Source organism: Salmo salar, chromosome 19 (assembly GCF_965601325.2).
Source record: "Salmo salar chromosome 19, fSalSal1, whole genome shotgun sequence".
In the NCBI taxonomy this organism is placed as follows: domain Eukaryota; kingdom Metazoa; phylum Chordata; class Actinopteri; order Salmoniformes; family Salmonidae; genus Salmo; species Salmo salar.
This window is the reverse complement of record NC_138309.1, coordinates 3,071,353-3,089,403: the sequence shown is the minus strand read 5'-3', so window position 1 is coordinate 3,089,403 and position 18,051 is coordinate 3,071,353. Positions and strand designations below refer to the sequence as shown.

Here is an 18,051-nt window from a genome sequence, read left to right as displayed (position 1 = left end):
ACACCTCGATTGCACAAAGGAGTTCTGTATCTATAATTCTTAAAATAATTGTTATGTTTTTTGTGAACGTTTATCGTGAGTAATTTAGTAAATTCACCGGAGGTTTGCGGGGGGTATGCTAGTTCTGAACGTCACATGCTAATGTAAAAAGCTGGTTTTTGATATAAATATGAACTTGATTGAACAAAACATGCATGTATTGTATAACATAATGTCCTAGGTGTGTCATCTGATGAAGATCATCAAAGGTTAGTGCTGCATTTAGCTGTCTTCTGTGTTTTTGTGACATTATATGCTAGCTTGAAAAATGGGTGTCTGATTATTTCTGGCTGGGTACTCTGCTGACATAATCTAATGTTTTGCTTTCGTTGTAAAGCCTTTTTGAAATCGGACAGTGTGGTTAGATTAACGAGAGTCTTGTCTTTAAAATGGTGTAAAATAGTCATATGTTTGAGAAATTGAAGTAATAGCATTTCTAAGGTATTTGAAAATCGCGCCACGGGATTACACTGGCTGTTGCGTAGGTGGGACGATTTCGTCCCGCCTAGCCCAGAGAGGTTAATGAACCTTCACCCATAAAAGGATTAATCGCTGACCTCGGCACACTAATTATGCCATTAGTGGAAAAACAGCAGAAATTCAGTCTCAGTCTTCTCCTCTTGGCCATTTGGCACAGAGTAATATTGGGCCTCCTCGCCAACAAAGCCAAAGCTTGGCTTCTCCTCTTGGCTTTTCGGCCACAATTTCCCCACGGATGAAGCCAAAAATATCCACCCACTTGGCACGGAACGCCTTGACAAACTCGGCAAAAACTCCTGCACCTTTGACCCCTTTCCAGGTAAGCTAAACGACACTAGCAGACATATAGGATGCTTTGGATGGCTACCCAAATGCTATGGGTTCTGACAGGCTTTACTTGCTGAAGCGAACGTCGAATAGGCACGTGACAAGGTTAATTCGTCTACAACAGCAACACGTGCAAAACAACTACACTAAACTTGCCACGGCTTTGAAAATAGAATTCAGTGGTTCAGTGACTCGCAAACACGACAGCTCGCTGGCCAACACTGTGTCGTGACGTTGCTATCATTAATGCGATGATAGCTATTCATTGAATAATTACATACCACATTCAATTATTACGCAATTAAATTAATCATATAACAATTAATTAAGTAGTAATCTGGGGCACCACGGGAAAAGTTTATTTAATGAGTTACCATTTCCGGAATTAACTCCAAAATATCAGAATATCTCGATTTACTATCCATCATCCACCAATCATTTGCTCCTATTTCAGTCTCATTCTGAATGTAGTAATATCCTATAAATCTGCATGAACCCTGGTCTCAATGATGAATCAGCTTACACAAATTGGCTTAATTATTTATTTACTAACTAATGAAATAATCCCACAGAAATACATAAACACACACACAGTATAGTACTGAATATTAACATAATGCAATGAAAAGTCCCTAGTGGGGAAAAAAAACGATATGACGGCTGGTTACACAATGTAAGGGGGTGGGACACGAAAGAGCGGGAGGAGGAGAGACAAAGGAATTCAACTATCGTACATACAGTTGAATAATACGCTCATCGTAAATATGGATATTTAGCACCCTAACAACCGCTCATTCGTGTTTAGAAATGCAACACATATTTACGCTTCTATGTATTTGTCGTCTCTCATTGTTGAAAGGCCGATCAGTCTGTGGAGTCAGTCGTCAGAAAGTCTCTGGTTGTGTAAGTCTCTGGTTGTCCGCCAGAGGTCACCATGTCCTTTGTAGTTGTAGTAGGTTGGTCTCGAGGTGTCTGTTAGAACGGCTCTTCCAGAGGTGTACCACGCTGTGTGTCTGCGGGCCTTGTCCTTCACTCTGTTTGTTTAGAATAGATACCCTGGATATACTTATAGCGGTGAGAGGAAATTGTACTTTGTCTCTCGTCTTCGGTCACGCTTCCTAGGCTAACAGTGCATAAACAGCTGCAGACTGAATGTTCCTGTGTAGTCTTCTTCTTCTTCGAGAGAGAGTCTTACCATTTTCTGGTATTGTAGTTTCAAACCTTTTTGCCATATCCTGCTCGCGCTGTACTTCGGCTGGTCTTTAGTTTTAAACCATTTCTCAGCAGTGTAGCCACTGCTTCATGCTGTCTGGTCTGGTAGAGATTTTCTTCTTCTCTGTTGAAAGTTTCAGAGTTTCAAACCATTTCGTACCTTTCAGCTCATGCTGTCGGTCACGCTGGTCTAATGTAGAGTCTAACCATTTACACGTCTGGCTTACCGTTCGTATACTGGTCTATAGAGATTCCAACCATTTCAACGTGTGGGTGGTCCTTTCTCTGGTCTAAACTACATTTCGTTAGTGGTCCTTTTATGCCCTCGCCTTGGAGGGCGGTTACATCATATTGCCAAGGTCTGTGCTCACGTGGGCGTGGTTACGGACTGTGTAAAACTTTACATGAAAAACAATTCTCTCATTTAGAAGGATAAAATCACATTTCATCTTCTAACAAATAGTTTAATATTTAATCATATAAGTCCCACAACATTTAGATGTAAATCTGATAACTGGGATATATACATTTGTAGAGTTATCATTATTTGGTTATACCATCCTTAATGATATCACAAAACAACAACTGATCTGACATAATTGTTCTTTAACCTGTTTGGGCTAGGGGGCAGTATTGAGAATTTTGGAAAAAATATGTGCCCATTTTTAACTGCCTCCTACACCAACTCAGAAGCTAGAATATGCATATTATTGTTCAGGTTTGGATAGAAAACACCCTAAAGTTTCTAAAACTGTTTGAATGGTGTCTGTGAGTATAACAGAACTCCTATGGCAGGCAAAAACCTGACAAGGTTTCATGCAGGAAGTGGCCTGTTTGACAAGGAGTCGTGCGTCTTGCATCTGTTTATTGAAGAGTAAGGATCTTAGCTGTAACGTGACAATTCCCAGGGCTCCAATAGGCTCTCAGGACCCGGGAAAATCATGAAGGTTGACGAGGCAGCCTCAGGCTGAAACAGATTATCACTTTATCCAAGTGTCCCATTAGGTGACAATGGAATGAGGCGCGTGCGCGATTAGCCCCCGTGGAGTATTTTAATTCGGCTGTTTAGTTTATTGCAGATTCCCGATCGGAATATTATCGCTTTTCTACGAGATAAATGGCATAAAAATTGGTTTTAAACAGCGGTTGACATGCTTCGAAGTACGGTAATGGAATATTTAGACATTTTTTGTCACGCCATGCGCCATGCGCACTACCGTGGATTACCATTCGTATAGTGTCTAGAACGCACGAACAAAACGACGCTATTTGGATATAACTATGGATTATTTGGGACCAAACCTACATTTGTTATTGAAGTAGAAGTCCTGGGAGTGCATTCTGACGAAGAACAGGAAAGGTAAGAACATTTTTCTTATAGGAAATGTTATTATGGTGAAGGCTAATCTTGCCGGGTGTCTAAATAGCTAGCCGTGATGGCTGGGCTATGTACTTAGAATATTGCAAAATGTGCTTCATCCGAAAAGCTATTTTAAAATCGGACATATCGAGTGCATAGAGGAGTAATGTATCTATAATTCTTAAAATAATTGTTATGCTTTTTGTGAACGTTTATCGTGAGTAATTTAGCAAACTGTTAGTAAATTCCCCGGAAGTTTGCTTTTTCTGAACGTCACATGCTAATGTAAAAAGCTGTTTTTTTATATAAATATGAACTTGATTGAACAGACATGCATGTATTGTATAACATAATGTCCTAGGTGTGTCATCTGATGAAGATCATAAAAGGTTAGTGCTGCATTTAGCTGTGGTTTGGGTTTTTGGTGACATTATATGCTAGCTTGAAAAATGGGTGTCTGATTATTTCTGGCTGGGCACTCTCCTGACATAATCTAATGTTTTGCTTTCGTTGTAAAGCCTTTTTGAAATCGGACAGTGTGGTTAGATAAACGAGAGTCTTGTCTTTAAATAGCTGTAAAATAGTCATATGTTTGAGAAATTGAAGTAATAGTATTTCAAACGATTCAAAAATCGCGCCACTGGATTAGACTGGCTGTTACGTAGGTGGGACGAATTCGTCCCGCCTAGCCCATAGAGGTTAAGTCCCACCCGACCAATTTCCACATTGTTTGTGTTGGGAATAACCTTTTGATGTTACAGTACTACCAAGTCTCTCTCTGGGGTAACAAAGGGATTTTTAACTTCCATTTCTGCAGAGTGGAAGAGAGAGTTCCTGCAAGGTATTTACGACCCGGTTGTTAAGTCATAAAACTCTGGTGGAATAGAGAGAAGGGGGGGTCTGGCTATCTGTCAGCCCTGTGCCGAGCTGATCTGGCACCTATGATCCTCACCCAAGAGGAAAAGTCAAGAAAACTGTCAAACAAGCTCGGAATGAACACCCACAAGCTTACTATCATAGGCTTCGTTCAGCTTACTTTGGCCTACTCACTGAAACAGGAATGGAAAAGCTGATACCATTCAAACAAATGTTTCTGTCAAACATGTATCCCCGCTTCATTACCTACTTGTGCCCTCAGTCCGATTTTCCGAAAAGTCAGATTTTCCGAAAAGTCCGAAAAGTCCAAAAAGTCCGATTTTCCGAAAAGTCCGAAAGTACGAAAATGCCGAAAAGTCCAATTTTCCGAAAAGTCAGATTTTCCGAAAAGAGATTGCGAGCACAGCTTTTGAGGCATCAAAAGTCTGCAGCGCTGCGAGCCCTGGCATCTCAGATTTGAAGTTTGAAAAGGATCACTCACTCCAGTTAGAGGGTGCATTATCAGGTGTTGGAGCGTCGACGCACAACAACGGTTTCTACCATGAAGCTACGATACCAATGCCCACCGCGGTCAAAATAACTGTAAAGTACGTCGCCAGAGAAACGACTACTGCTACGATTGACCTGATTGCTATGTTCCTATACCCTACCCACACAAAGTGTCAGAGCACAAGGGTAACAAGGGCAACACAGGGTTCAATGACAATCAAAACATAGACCAATGCTCTCTAGAAGTTCTACCACGTGAAGTACTAAAGCGAGAAACATTTGAGAAAGGGAAAAAGTGAAGTCAATATGACTAAACGTGGAATTGCTGGGCAACAGGGTTAGGGTTAGGGTTAAGGTTACATTAACAATCAAAATAATCCCTCTCTCACTCGAGACCCTATCCATGACCCGCGCGATCAAAGAACAAGCCCACCGGCTTTGTCTATAGACTCTGATACAAAGTTTGCGAAGAAAAAGGTCAAAAGCTTTGCAAGAGCCAAGTCCACTCAAAACCCGATTAGTCAATCTGTCTTCACCATGAACAGAAATGACATATCACATCGTAGCGAACAACCACTCCACTTTTTGGGGAATATGTTCACTAAACACAACTCAAAGAGGCCATACCTGGAAACAGTCCTGGAGGACTGCTTAACCTTTGATGCACTAATTGATTGGGCTTGACAATGTTGCTCATCTCTCAAACGTTGTTCAATGATCTAAAAAGGGCTTTGAAGCTAGCTAAATGTTGTTTAAGGGGCAGTATTTGCACGGCCGGATAAAAAACGTACCCGATTTAAACTGGTTACTACTCTTTTCCAGAAACGAGAATATGCATATAAGTAGTAGATTTGGATAGAAAACACTCTCAAATTTCTAAAAGTGTTTGAATGGTGTCTGTGAGTATAACAGAACTCATATGGCAAGCAAAAACCTGAGAGAAATCCTACCAGGAAGTGGAAATCTGGATGTGTGGGCTCTGTTCAAGTCATTGCCTATTGAACACACAGTGAAATAGTAATCATTGTGCACTTCCTAAGGCTTCCACTAGATGTCGACATTCTTTCTAAAGTTGTTTGAGGCGTCTACGATGAACAGAGACCTGATGCGAGGGCTGGGAAGTTGGTGACCCAGGGAAGGCCATCGCCTCATTGGCGCTCGTTCACGCGAGAGGTAGCTCCGTTCCAAAGTGTTTTTCAAGACACAGGAACCGTCCGGTTGAAATATTACTGAATCTTCACGTTCTCAAGGCCCTAAAGATTGATGCTTTACAACGTTTGACATGTTTGAACGAACGTAAATATATATTTTTTGACTGTTCGTCGTGAGATTTTCGGCGCGCTTCCTACATTTGGAGTACCTAAAGGTAACGCGCAAACAACATGGAGTTATTTGGACATAAATTATGGATTATATCGAACAAAACATTTGTTGTGGACCTGGGATTCCTGGAAGTGCCTTCTGATGAAGACTACTAAAGGTAAGTGAATATTTATAATGCTATATAATATATTAGATGCTCCAAGATGGCGGCTATCTGTATTGTGTAGTGTATTTTTCTGAGCTCACTACTCAGATTATTGCAGTGTGCCTTCCCAGTAAAGTTATTTTGAAATCTGTCAATGCGGTTGCATAAAGGAGATGTTCATCTATACTTCTTTGAATGACAGTTTAATATTTTATAAACGTTTTTGACGAGTAATTTTGTAATTTGTAGTGCTGATTTACCGAGGGAAAATATATTCTGAACGTCACGCCCCAATGTAAAATGCTGTTTTATATATAAATATGAACTTTATCGAACAAAAAATGCATGTATTGTATAACATGATGTCCTAGGAGTGTCATCTGATGAAGATTGTCAAAGGTTAGTGCTGCATTTAGCTGTGGTTTGGTTTTTTGTGATGCATGTAGTTGCTTGGAAAATGGATGTGTGATTATTTCTGGCTGGGTACTCTCCTAACATAATCTAATGTTTTGCTTTAGCTGTAAAGCCTTTTTGAAATCAGACAACGTGGTTGGATTAACGAGAGTCTTATCTTTCAAATGGTGTAAAATATGTTTGAAATATTGAAATGATAGCATTTCTGAGGTTTTGAATATCGCGCCACGCTCTACCACTGGCTGTTGAATAGAGTGGGACGCTGACGTCCCACGTGTTCCAGACAGGTTAAAAAGGGAATGATGCGACACTACACTTCAAGGTTTCACTCAGACTACCTCGCCTCTCACATTGAGACTCATGCTGAAACTACACTTCCAGGACGTATCGCTTGTTCACCCTGTGTATGTTAACAGACTCGATTCTGAACCCCTGCTACTCGGAGCAGACTTGATGGATCGGAAAACCAACCAAGTATGGTCACAGGTCACAGTGCCGTCTCCACTGACCACACTGTCTGCTCCTAACGCTAGCTGCAATGCAGTCATCCACGAAGGGTATCTGTCGACAGCACCCCTTGGGAAAAAGACGTTTCAAAACCTCTTGAAGCGGAATCTGACCCAAGGAGATATTACGATACTACGTACAACACTGTACGAGGCCGCCAGAGCAGGAAACAAATCTAGTTGTAAACTTCCCCATGAGAACAGAGAGAAGGGGACAGGGCCCTCGACGGGGATAACCTTAGAACACATCTGAGATATCACTGAGGTGTAACACACTGATCGTAAAAGAAGTCCAGTGGACTTCCCACCTCCAAAACAAATGCCAACAATAATCAACTACAATGCAACTAGTAAAATGCTCTAATCATGTGTCCGGGTAGGATAACATTTCAGAATAAATCGGTAGGATAACTGGTCCCCTTGAGTACCAATGCCAGCAGTCAGTCCAGCCACGTGGGACTCTGCTGTGCGTTTTTGTTGCCGATCTTACTTTGCTACCTGACGGTTTTTACTTTTTCATTACCGTATATTTTTACTTTTTCCCTCACTCAACTTTTTTCATTCAACTTTTTTTACCCCGGAGGTTTTATCTGGACATGGTTCGTCAGGACTTCAGACAGCCGAAGCTAAGTAACATTAACATGATGCCTTCTAATTGCAGTCGTTGTACTTATAATATACAGGAGAACGATCGCCTTACGGCAAGGATAGCTGTGCTGCAAGCCCAGCTTCAGACGCAATCGTTAGGCAAGGGTAATTTCAGTGTAGGAAAGGATGAAACAGCGTCTGTGCCACCAGTAAGTACAGATAGTAACGTTAGTATAAACCCCCTCGCACGGTCCCCGCAGCCGGACATCTTTCTCATGGCTTCTGGAGGGAAACGCTGCAGGAATGCTCAACCGGTGTCGCTTATTCAGCCGACAGAAACTTTCAACCGGTTCTCCCCATTAAGCGAGTCGGAGGCGGAGGCCGAGACTACTCTGGTGTCTACTCCTCCTGTTGTGGGGTCTGAGACGCCGAAGGCTCCCACCATTAGCTCTGACAAATTGAAAACCCTAGTCATTGGCGACTCCATTACCCGCAGTATTAGACTTAAAACTAATCATCCAGCGATCATACACTGTTTACCAGGGGGCAGGGCTACCGACGTTAAGGCTAATCTAAAGACGGTGCTGGCTAAAGCTAAAACTGGCGAGTGTAGAGAGTATAGAGATATTGTTATCCACGTCGGCATCAACGATGTTAGGATGAAACAGTCAGAGGTCACCAAGCGCAACATAGCTTCAGCGTGTAAATCAGCTAGAAAGATGTGTCGGCATCGATTAATTGTCTCTGGCCCCCTCCCAGTTAGGGGGAGTGATGAGCTCTACAGGAGAGTCTCACAACTCAATCGCTGGTTGAAAACTGTGTTCTGCCCCTCCCAAAAGATAGAATTTGTAGATAACTGGCCCTCTTTCTGGGACTCACCCACAAACAGGACCAAGCCTGGCCTGTTGAGGAGTGACGGACTCCATCCTAGCTGGAGGGGTGCTCTCATCTTATCTACAAACATAGACAGGGCTCTAACTCCTCTAGCTCCACAATGAAATAGGGTGCAGGCCAGGCAGCAGGCTGTTAGCCATTCTGCCAGCTTCATGGAGTCTGCCACTAGCACAGTCAGCGTAGTCAGCTCAGCTTTCCCCATTGAGACCGTGTCTGTGCCTCGATCTAGGTTGGGCAAAATTAAAAATGGCGGTGTTCGCTTTAGATATCTCACTAGTATAAAGACCTCCTCCATTCCTGCCATTATTGAAAGAGATTGTTATACCTCACATCTCAAAATTGGGTTACTTAATGTTAGATCCCTCACTTCCAAGGCAGTTATAGTCAATGAACTAATCACTGATCATAATCTTGATGTGATTGGCCTGACTGAAACATGGCTTAAGCCTGATGAATTTACTGTGTTAAATGAGGCCTCACCCCCTGGTTACACTAGTGACCATACCCCCCGTGCATCCGGCAAAGGCGGAGGTGTTGCTAACATTTACGATAGCAAATTTCAATTTACAAAAAAAAAACAATGCTGTTTTCGTCTTTTGAGCTTCTAGTCATGAAATCTATGCAGCCTACTCACTCATAGCTACTGTTTACAGGCCTCCTGGGCAATATGCAGTGTTCCTCACTGAGTTCCATGAATTCCTATCAGATCTTGTAGTCATAGCAGATAATATTCTAATTTTTGGTGACTTTAACATTCACATGGAAAAGTCCACAGACCCACTCCAAAAGGCTTTCGGAGCCATCATCGACTCAGTGGGTTTTGTCCAACATGTCTCTGGACCTACTCACTGCCACAGTCATACTCTGGACCTAGTTTTGTCCCATGGAATAAATGTTGTGGATCTTAATGTTTTTCCTCATAATCCTGGATTATCGGACCACCATTTTATTGTGTTTGCAATTGCAACAAATAATCTGCTCAGACCCCAACCAAGGAGCATTAAAAGTCGTGCTATAAATTCTCAGACAACCCAAAGATTCCTTGATGCCCTTCCAGACTCCCTCTGCCTACCCAAGGACGTCATAGGACAAAAATCAGTTAACCACCTAACCAAGGAACTCAATTTAACCTTGCGCAATACCCTAGATGCAGTTGCACCCCTAAAAATTAAAAACATCTGTCATAAGAAAGTAGCTCCCTGGTATACAGAAAATACACGAGCTCTGAAGCAAGCTTCCAGAAAATTGGAACGGAAATGGCGCCACACCAAACTGGAAGTCTTCCGACTAGCTTGGAAAGACAGTACCGTGCAGTATCGAAGAGCCCTCACTGCTGCTCGATCATCCTATTTTTCCAACTTAATTGAGGAAAATAAGAACAATCCGAAATTTGGGAGGGGTGCGTCACTTGAGTGGGCTGAGTCACTGACGTGGTCTTCCTGTCTGGGTTGGCGCCCCCCCCCCCCCTTGGGTTGTGCCGTGGCGGAGATCTTTGTGGGCTATACTCGGCCTTGTCTTAGGACGGTAAGTTGGTGGTTGGAGACATCCCTCTAGTGGTGGGGGCTGTGCTTTGGCAAAGTGGGTGGGTTTATATCCTGCCTGTTTGGCCCTGTCCAGGGGTTTCATCGGATGGGGCCACAGTGTCTCCTGATCCCTCCTGTCTCAGCCTCCAGTATTTATGCTGCAGTAGTTTATGTGTCGGGGGGCTAGGGTCAGTCTGTTACATCTGGAGTATTTCTCTTGTCTTATCCGGTGTCCTGTGTGAATTTAAATATGCTCTCTCTAATTCTCTCTTTCTTTCTTTCTTTCTATCTCTCGGAGGACCTGAGCCCTAGGACCATGCCTCAGGACTACCTGGCATGATGACTCCTTGCTGTCCCCAGTCCACCTGGCCGTGCTGCTGCTCCAGTTTCAACTGTTCTGCCTGTGGCTATGGAACCCTGACCTGTTCACCGGACGTGATTGTTGCACCCTCGACAACTACTATGATTATTTGACCATGCTGGTCATTTATGAACATTTTAACATCTTGACCATGTTCTGTTATAATATCCACCCGGCACAGCCAGAAGAGGACTGGCCACCCCTCATAGCCTGGTTCCTCTCTAGGTTTCTTCCTAGGTTTTTGGCCTTTCTAGGGAGTTTTTCCTTAGGGAGTTTTTCCTAGCCACCGTGCTTCTTTCACATGCATTGCTTGCTGTTTGGGGTTTTAGGCTGGGTTTCTGTACAGCACTTTGAGATATCAGCTGATGTACGAAGGGCTATATAAATACATTTGATTTGATTTGATTTAAGAAGGTTATAGACCTCACAATTCAAATTAATATTGATAACAGTGACAGAGGAGTTAGTAGTCACTCAGATTGCATCACGTGGACGGGAATCTCTAAAACGCTCTTCTGATGGTTAACACACATGCCACTAATAAATAGAACCCTGCATTCAGGAGAAAAGCTATTAAAAGTCATGAACCATGATCACACTGTACGACCAGTTCCGTGCTTATAGAGTACTTCCGTCGTGAGGTTATCTCCTCCGTGGATAACATAGCTATGAAATAAACTCCATCATACCTATCGCCACTACAATGGTGTAAGACACTGACTCATAGTAAATCTACTACAGGTCCCCTTAACATATGTCTCGAGGTCGGCATCAATTCTTACTGACCTCCAGGCATTGACATGAAAATTATCCGATGACGTCAGACTCATTCTGAACAGGTTGCAACCTACTTCTTTCCCTTGACGTGCGCTTGTGTAAGCCTAAACGCACATGTATAAAGGAACATTTAATGAGGATTTATGCTAGGATCACTTAAGGGTCCGAGCAAAATACCTGCCTTAGTAAAGTTGAACATTTACCCTGAGGCCTTTGACTCTACAGCTACCGTACTCACAAGTTTCTCCCCAGAGGTCCATAGGTCATCCCTGTAGACTGTCCAAAGCTGGTGCCTTACAGCTGTAGACTTATCATGTAGTTATCAACTGAGGATAGTGCCCTAAAGCAACACACCGCTAAGTAGGAATGCCCTAGATATGACATTAGACACAACGCCATGATAGGGTCATTTTGCCAAGACCGTGGACGTACATAGAATACAGTCCCATTAGATGATTAAGGTGGGGTAACTATTTTTTGTATATCTTTTGTTTATGCTTTTATTCATTTTTGTTTCATTTTCTTTGACACTTAGGAAGTAAACTCAGCAAAAAAAGAAACGTCCCTTTTTCAGGACCCTGTCTTTCAAAGGTAATTCGTAAAAATCCAAATAACTTCACAGATCTTCATTGTGAAGGGTTTAAGAGCTTTGCACAGCTGGATTGCAGAATATTTTCCCATTATTCTTTAAAAAATGTGTCCATGTTAAGCACATTTTTGCTCCTGAACTTATTTAGGCTTGCTATTGTCACGTCCTGGCCAGTATAAGGATTAATTGTTATTGTAGTTTGGTCAGGACGTGGCAGAGGGTATTTGGTTTATGTGATTCGGGGTGGTGGTTTTTCTAAAAAGGGCATTTGATTTATGTATTCCGGGGTTTTTGGGCACTGTTCCTTGTTATGTATGTCTATGATTGATCTAGCTGTTGTATGTCTATGTGTGGTCAATTGGGGTTGGGACTCTCAATTGAAGGCAGGTGTTGTCCATTTGCCTTTGATTGAGAGTCCCATATATTAGGGTGTGTTTGTATGTGTCTTTTGTGGGAGATTGTTTGTGTGCACTGCGTTTGTTAGAGCCTGCCACACTGTTGCCGTTGTGAGTATTGTTTTGTTTCGTTTCAAGTGGATACCTTACATGTTTTATCAGTAATAAACATGAGTGTCCACAATCCCGCTGCATTTTGGTCCTCCTTTCCTCAACACGACGAAATGCGTGACAGAATCTCCCACCAAACCAGGACCAAGCAGCGGAAGAATTCTGGTGAGGACTGGGGAACACGACGGGTAAGGGAGACCGAGAGGCACCCCCAATAATTTTTTAGGGGGGGGCACAAGGGCTGTTTGACGGGGCAAGACTGGAGACCCATGCCAGCGCCCCGTACCCTTGTTAGAGGTAAACAGACTGGACAGGTCCCGTGCTTTGGGGTAGGTGCCATGGTAAGGCCTGGTATTTTCAGGCCAGTAGGCTCAATACCAGCACCCCGCATGTGCCAGGAAAAAGTAGGCATCGAGCCAGCACCGGAGATGCCAACCCTGCGCTTAGGACTGCCAGTGCGCCTCTAAGGTCCGGTGTTTCCCATTACACGCACTAGCCTTGAGGTGCGTGTCTCCGGGCTGGCACGTCCAGTACCAGCCCCATGCACAAGGCATCTAGTGCGTAAACCCAGCCTCGCCAGTCTAGAGTCGCCAGAGCTGCCCGCCAGTCAACAGTCACCAGAGCTGCCCGCCAGTCGTAAGTCGCCAGAGCTGCCCGCCAGTCGTAAGTCGCCAGAGCTGCCCGCCAGTCGTAAGTCGCCAGAGCTGCCCGCCAGTCGTAGTCGCCAGAGCTGCCCGCCAGTCGTAAGTCGCCAGAGCTGCCCGTCAGTCGTAAGTCGCCAGAGCCGCCCGCCAGTCGTAAGTCGCCAGAGCCGCCCGCCAGTCGTAAGTCGCCAGAGCCGCCCGCCAGTCGTAAGTCGCCAGAGCCGCCCGCCAGTCGTAAGTCGCCAGAGCCGCCCGCCAGTCGTAAGTCGCCAGAGCCGCCCGCCAGTCGTAAGTCGCCAGAGCCGCCCGCCAGTCAGGAGCCGCCAGAGCTGCCCGCCAGTCAGGAGCCGCCAGAGCCGCCCGCCAGTCAGGAGCCGCCAGAGCCGCCCGCCAGTCAGGAGCCGCCAGAGCCGCCCGCCAGTCAGGAGCCGCCAGAGCCGCCCGACTGCCCTCCGGGTCTGCCAGAGTGGCCCGACTGCCCTCCGGGTCTGCCAGAGTGGCCCGACTGCCCTCCGTGTCTGCCAGAGTGGCCTGACTGCCCTCCGGGTCTGCCAGAGTGGCCCGACTGCCTGGAACGGCCAGAACCGGAGCCACCTCCAGATATAGGTGGGTTGGGGAGGGGGGGTGTAGCACAGTGCCGTCGTTGACGGCAGCCACCCTCCCTTCCCTCCCTTTAGTTAGGGGGATTTTTTTGTTGTTGTTTGGGGTTTTTGTTAATTTGAGGTGCTTCCGGGGTTAGCACTTTTAGGGGGGGGACTGTCACGTCCTGGCCAGTATAAGGATTCATTGTTATTGTAGTTTGGTCAGGATGTGGCAGAGGGTATTTGGTTTATGTGGTTCGGGGTGGTGGTTTTTCTAAAAAGGGCATTTGATTTATGTATTCCGGGGTTTTTGGGCACTGTTCCTTGTTATGTATGTCTATGATTGATCTAGCTGTTGTATGTCTATGTGTGGTCAATTGGGGTTGGGACTCTCAATTGAAGGCAGGTGTTGTCCATTTGCCTTTGATTGAGAGTCCCATATATTAGGGTGTGTTTGTATGTGTCTTTTGTGGGAGATTGTTTGTGTGCACTGCGTTTGTTTGAGCCTGCCACACTGTTGCCGTTGTGAGTATTGTTTTGTTTCGTTTCAAGTGGATACCTTACATGTTTTATCAGTAATAAACATGAGTGTCCACAATCCCGCTGCATTTTGGTCCTCCTTTCCTCAACACGACGAAATGCGTGACAGATATAACAAAAGAGTTGAATACTTATTGACTCAAGACATTTTAGCTTTTCATTGTTTTAAAAATGTGTAAATATTTCTAAAAACATAATTCCACTTTAACATTATGGGTATTGTGTGTAGATCAGTGGCACACAATCTCAATTTATTCAATTTTAAATCCAGGCTGTAACACAACAAAATGTGGAAAAAGTCAAGGGATGTGAATACTTTCTGAATACACTGTATGGGTAACTGGGTTGACGAGTTATTCTCGACCCACTCAGTTTTCCACCACAAAACACCAGAAAATGGCCAGAAAGAGCAGAACCAGCTCACCTGCTTTTACAATCTGATTTGACTATTCAGTTCACATAACAGGTTTGACCTTAAAATGAGGGGCAGATGTATGTGAAACACTAATCACATTAAACAAATTATAATCTTCAGAAAGGACTTTCTCAAAGCAACAAAATAACTATGGCTTTACAATGATGGTGACAACTTGAAGAAATCTTGGATTTTGCTGAATGCTGAAATGTGGCACTTTATCAAGTCTTTAATCATATTAAGATATTTATTGAATTGTCCATGTGGTCTATATTAAAGGGCACTTCATTTAGTATAAAAGGCTTTTAAAATACAATATTGGTACACAATCTCTAGTTAAAATTCAAAAGGGGAATTCATTTTGTGGAATGACCCACCCACTAGAGAAGCCTTGCCTGAAGGGCACGCACCAAGGGCAGTGTGCCTCCATTGGAGGGCAATGAGGGCTGATAACAGACAGATCCTTCCAGCCAGCCAGATTGATAAGTCTGAGTTTGACTTTACTGCTCCATTAGACACATCATTAAGTCACATTAGAGGAGTGGAGACTTGCAGGGCCCCGTGTGATAAACTGTCCCTCCCTGATCATCTCTCTCTCGCTCTCTCCATCCCTCACTCTCTCATTGTAATGTTTTATCTCTCTTTATCCCTCTCTCCCTTTCTCTCCCTTTAGCCCTCCATCACTGTCTTCCAAGCTTCCCTCCATCCCGCTCCCTTTCTCTTTAGCTGTGTTTCTCTCTGTTATGTGGAAATATGCTGGAGTACAGGTCACTCTTCCAGCCTCATTCATCAGTGAAGAAGGTTAACCTGTTAGGGCTAGGGGGCAGTATTGACACGGCCGGATAAAAAACGTACCCGATTTAATCTGGTTACTACTCCTGCCCAGTAACTAGAATATGCATAGAATTATTGGCTTCGGATAGAAAACACCCTAAAGTTTCTAAAACTGTTTGAATGGTGTCTGTGAGTATAACAGAACTCATATGGCAGGCAAAAACCTGAGAAGATTCCAAACAGGAAGCGCCCTCTCTGACAAGTTGTTGTTCATCTTGGCTCTTTTTATTGAAGACTGAGGATCTTTGCTGTAACGTGACACTTCCTACGGCTCCAATAGGCTCTCAGAACCCGGGAAAAAGCTGAATGATATCGAGGCAGCCTCTGGCTGAAACACATTATCGCGTTTGGATAGTGGCTGGTCAGAGTACTCTGAGACTCACGCTCGTGCATGAGGGCACGAGATGTATTTATTTTCTCTCTCTTTGTACGTATACAGGCTTTCCCGGTTGGAATATTATCGCTTTTTTACGAGAAAAATAGCATAAAAATTGATTTTAAACAGCGGTTGACATGCTTCGAAGTACGGTAATGGAATATTTAGAATTTTTTTGTCACGAAATGCGCCATGCTCGTTACCCTTATTTACCCTTTCGGATAGTGTCTTGAACGCACGAACAAAACGCCGCTATTTGGATATAACAATGGATTATTTGGGACCAAACCAACATTTGTTATTGAAGTAGAAGTCCTGGGAGTGCATTCTGACGAAGAACAGCAAAGGTAATAACATTTTTCTTATAGTAAATCTGACTTTGGTGAGTGCTAAACTTGCTGGGTGTCTAAATAGCTAGCCCTGTGATGCCGGGCTATCTACTGAGAATATTGCAAAATGTGCTTTCACCGAAAAGCTATTTTAAAATCGGACATATCGAGTGCATAGAGGAGTTCTGTATCTATAATTCTTAAAATAATTGTTATGTTTTTTGTGAACGTTTATCGTGAGTAATTTAGTAAATTCACCGGCAGTGTTCGGTGGGAATGCTAGTCACATGCTAGTCACATGCTAATGTAAAAAGCTGGGTTTTGATATAAATATGAACTTGATTGAACAAAACATGCATGTATTGTATAACATAATGTCCTAGGGTTGTCATCTGATGAAGATCATCAAAGGTTAGTGCTGCATTTAGCTGTGGTTTGGGTTTATGTGACATTATATGCTAGCTTGAAAAATGGGTGTCTGATTATTTCTGGCTGGGTACTCTGCTGACATAATCTAATGTTTTGCTTTCGTTGTAAAGCCTTTTTGAAATCGGACAGTGTGGTTAGATTACCGAGAGTCTTGTCTTTAAAATGGTGTAAAATAGGCATATGTTTGAGAAATTGAAGTAATAGCATTTCTAAGGTATTTGAATAACGCGCCACGGGATTACACTAGCTGTTGAGTAGGTGGGACGCAAGCGTCCCACCTAGCCCATAGAAGTTAAAACATCCCCCTTTCTCTCTCTCTCACCTTGTCTCTTTCTCTCACCTCCCCCAAGGTTAAAACCTGTCTATGGTTAACACCTTGGACCTCAACCTCTCACGCTTTCTCTCTCTCTCTCAAACACACACCCACGCACACACACACACCCACGCACACACAGGGCCGGCCCTAGCCTTTTGGGGGCCCTAAGCGAGATTTGGTTGGATGCCCCCCCCACCTTGCAGCGAAAATATTTTAGTGGCCCCCCTCTTGACGGCAGAGAGAAAATGTTTCATTTTTAAGTTGTTTTCCTGCAATTCTACACATTTTGCCAAGACTTATGCCATGTTAATGATATCTGAGTGAAAGTGACTAACAAAATCAATGGACTAACTAATCAATCAACATTTTTTTTGCTGTAATGTAATGGCAAATTGACTGTCAGAACAAGAGACAAACTGATGATGCACAACCAAATTTCACATTGCAACTTGTGTATTCTACTATTCTAACTCTCAACAGTAAGCTGAGACCCCGACTAAGTTCATAAAAAAAGAGTCCCTAAGTGACCACTTATGTCGCTTAAGCATGGAGCCACACACGTACACATACCTTTCTCACCCCTCTCACTCTCTCTGTCTCTCTCTAGCTCTCTGTCACGATGAGGCCAAGCCACTTACCAGACTCTGAGTTGGCTGATGCCACAGGCATTTTGGAAATCTGGTACTCCCAAATCCTCTTCTTCGAATCTTGTTAGGTCAGCTGGAGAGAGAATGTGAGGGGAGGAAAGAAGGAGAAGTACATGTGAACGTAACACACGTGAATTATTGACCAGTTATCAATACAATCACCCTAAAACACCAAACAAGAGGTGAAAAGAGGGAAAAGAAGGGAGGGAGGGAGAGGGAGAGGGAGAAAGAGAGAAGGAGAGGAATGAAGGAAGGAAGGAAGGAAGGAAGTGAGGGTGGGAGCTCACAAGGGGGAGGGAGACTGAGGGAGTTTCTCTCACTCATGTTATTTGTGCCCAGTGCCCACCCAGTCCAAATATAGTTTCCATGCCCACACATGCCCAGTCTCCTACACCCCCCGCCTTCCTGTAAATGGATAAAAAGTGTCTGCTAAAGTACTAAAAAGCAGACATTGAATATCCCTTAGAGCATGGTGAAGTTATTAATTACACTTTGAATGGTGTATCATTACACGCAGTCACTACAAAGATA

The 18,051-nt window shown here is 43.8% G+C and overlaps 1 protein-coding gene across 1 annotated transcript in view; it reads right to left on the bottom strand.

The window, feature by feature from the left end:
* The window catches only part of LOC106578315 (MAGUK p55 subfamily member 2-like), a 110,283-nt gene extending 92,543 nt beyond the window's left edge, over positions 1–17,740 (bottom strand). The window contains exon 1 of the mRNA XM_082965564.1: positions 17,512–17,740. Within this exon, the coding sequence (XP_082821690.1) occupies positions 17,512–17,542 (31 nt within the window). The 5' untranslated portion in view covers positions 17,543–17,740. The remainder of the gene's footprint in view (positions 1–17,511) is intronic.
* Positions 17,741–18,051: the final 311 nt, after the last annotated feature.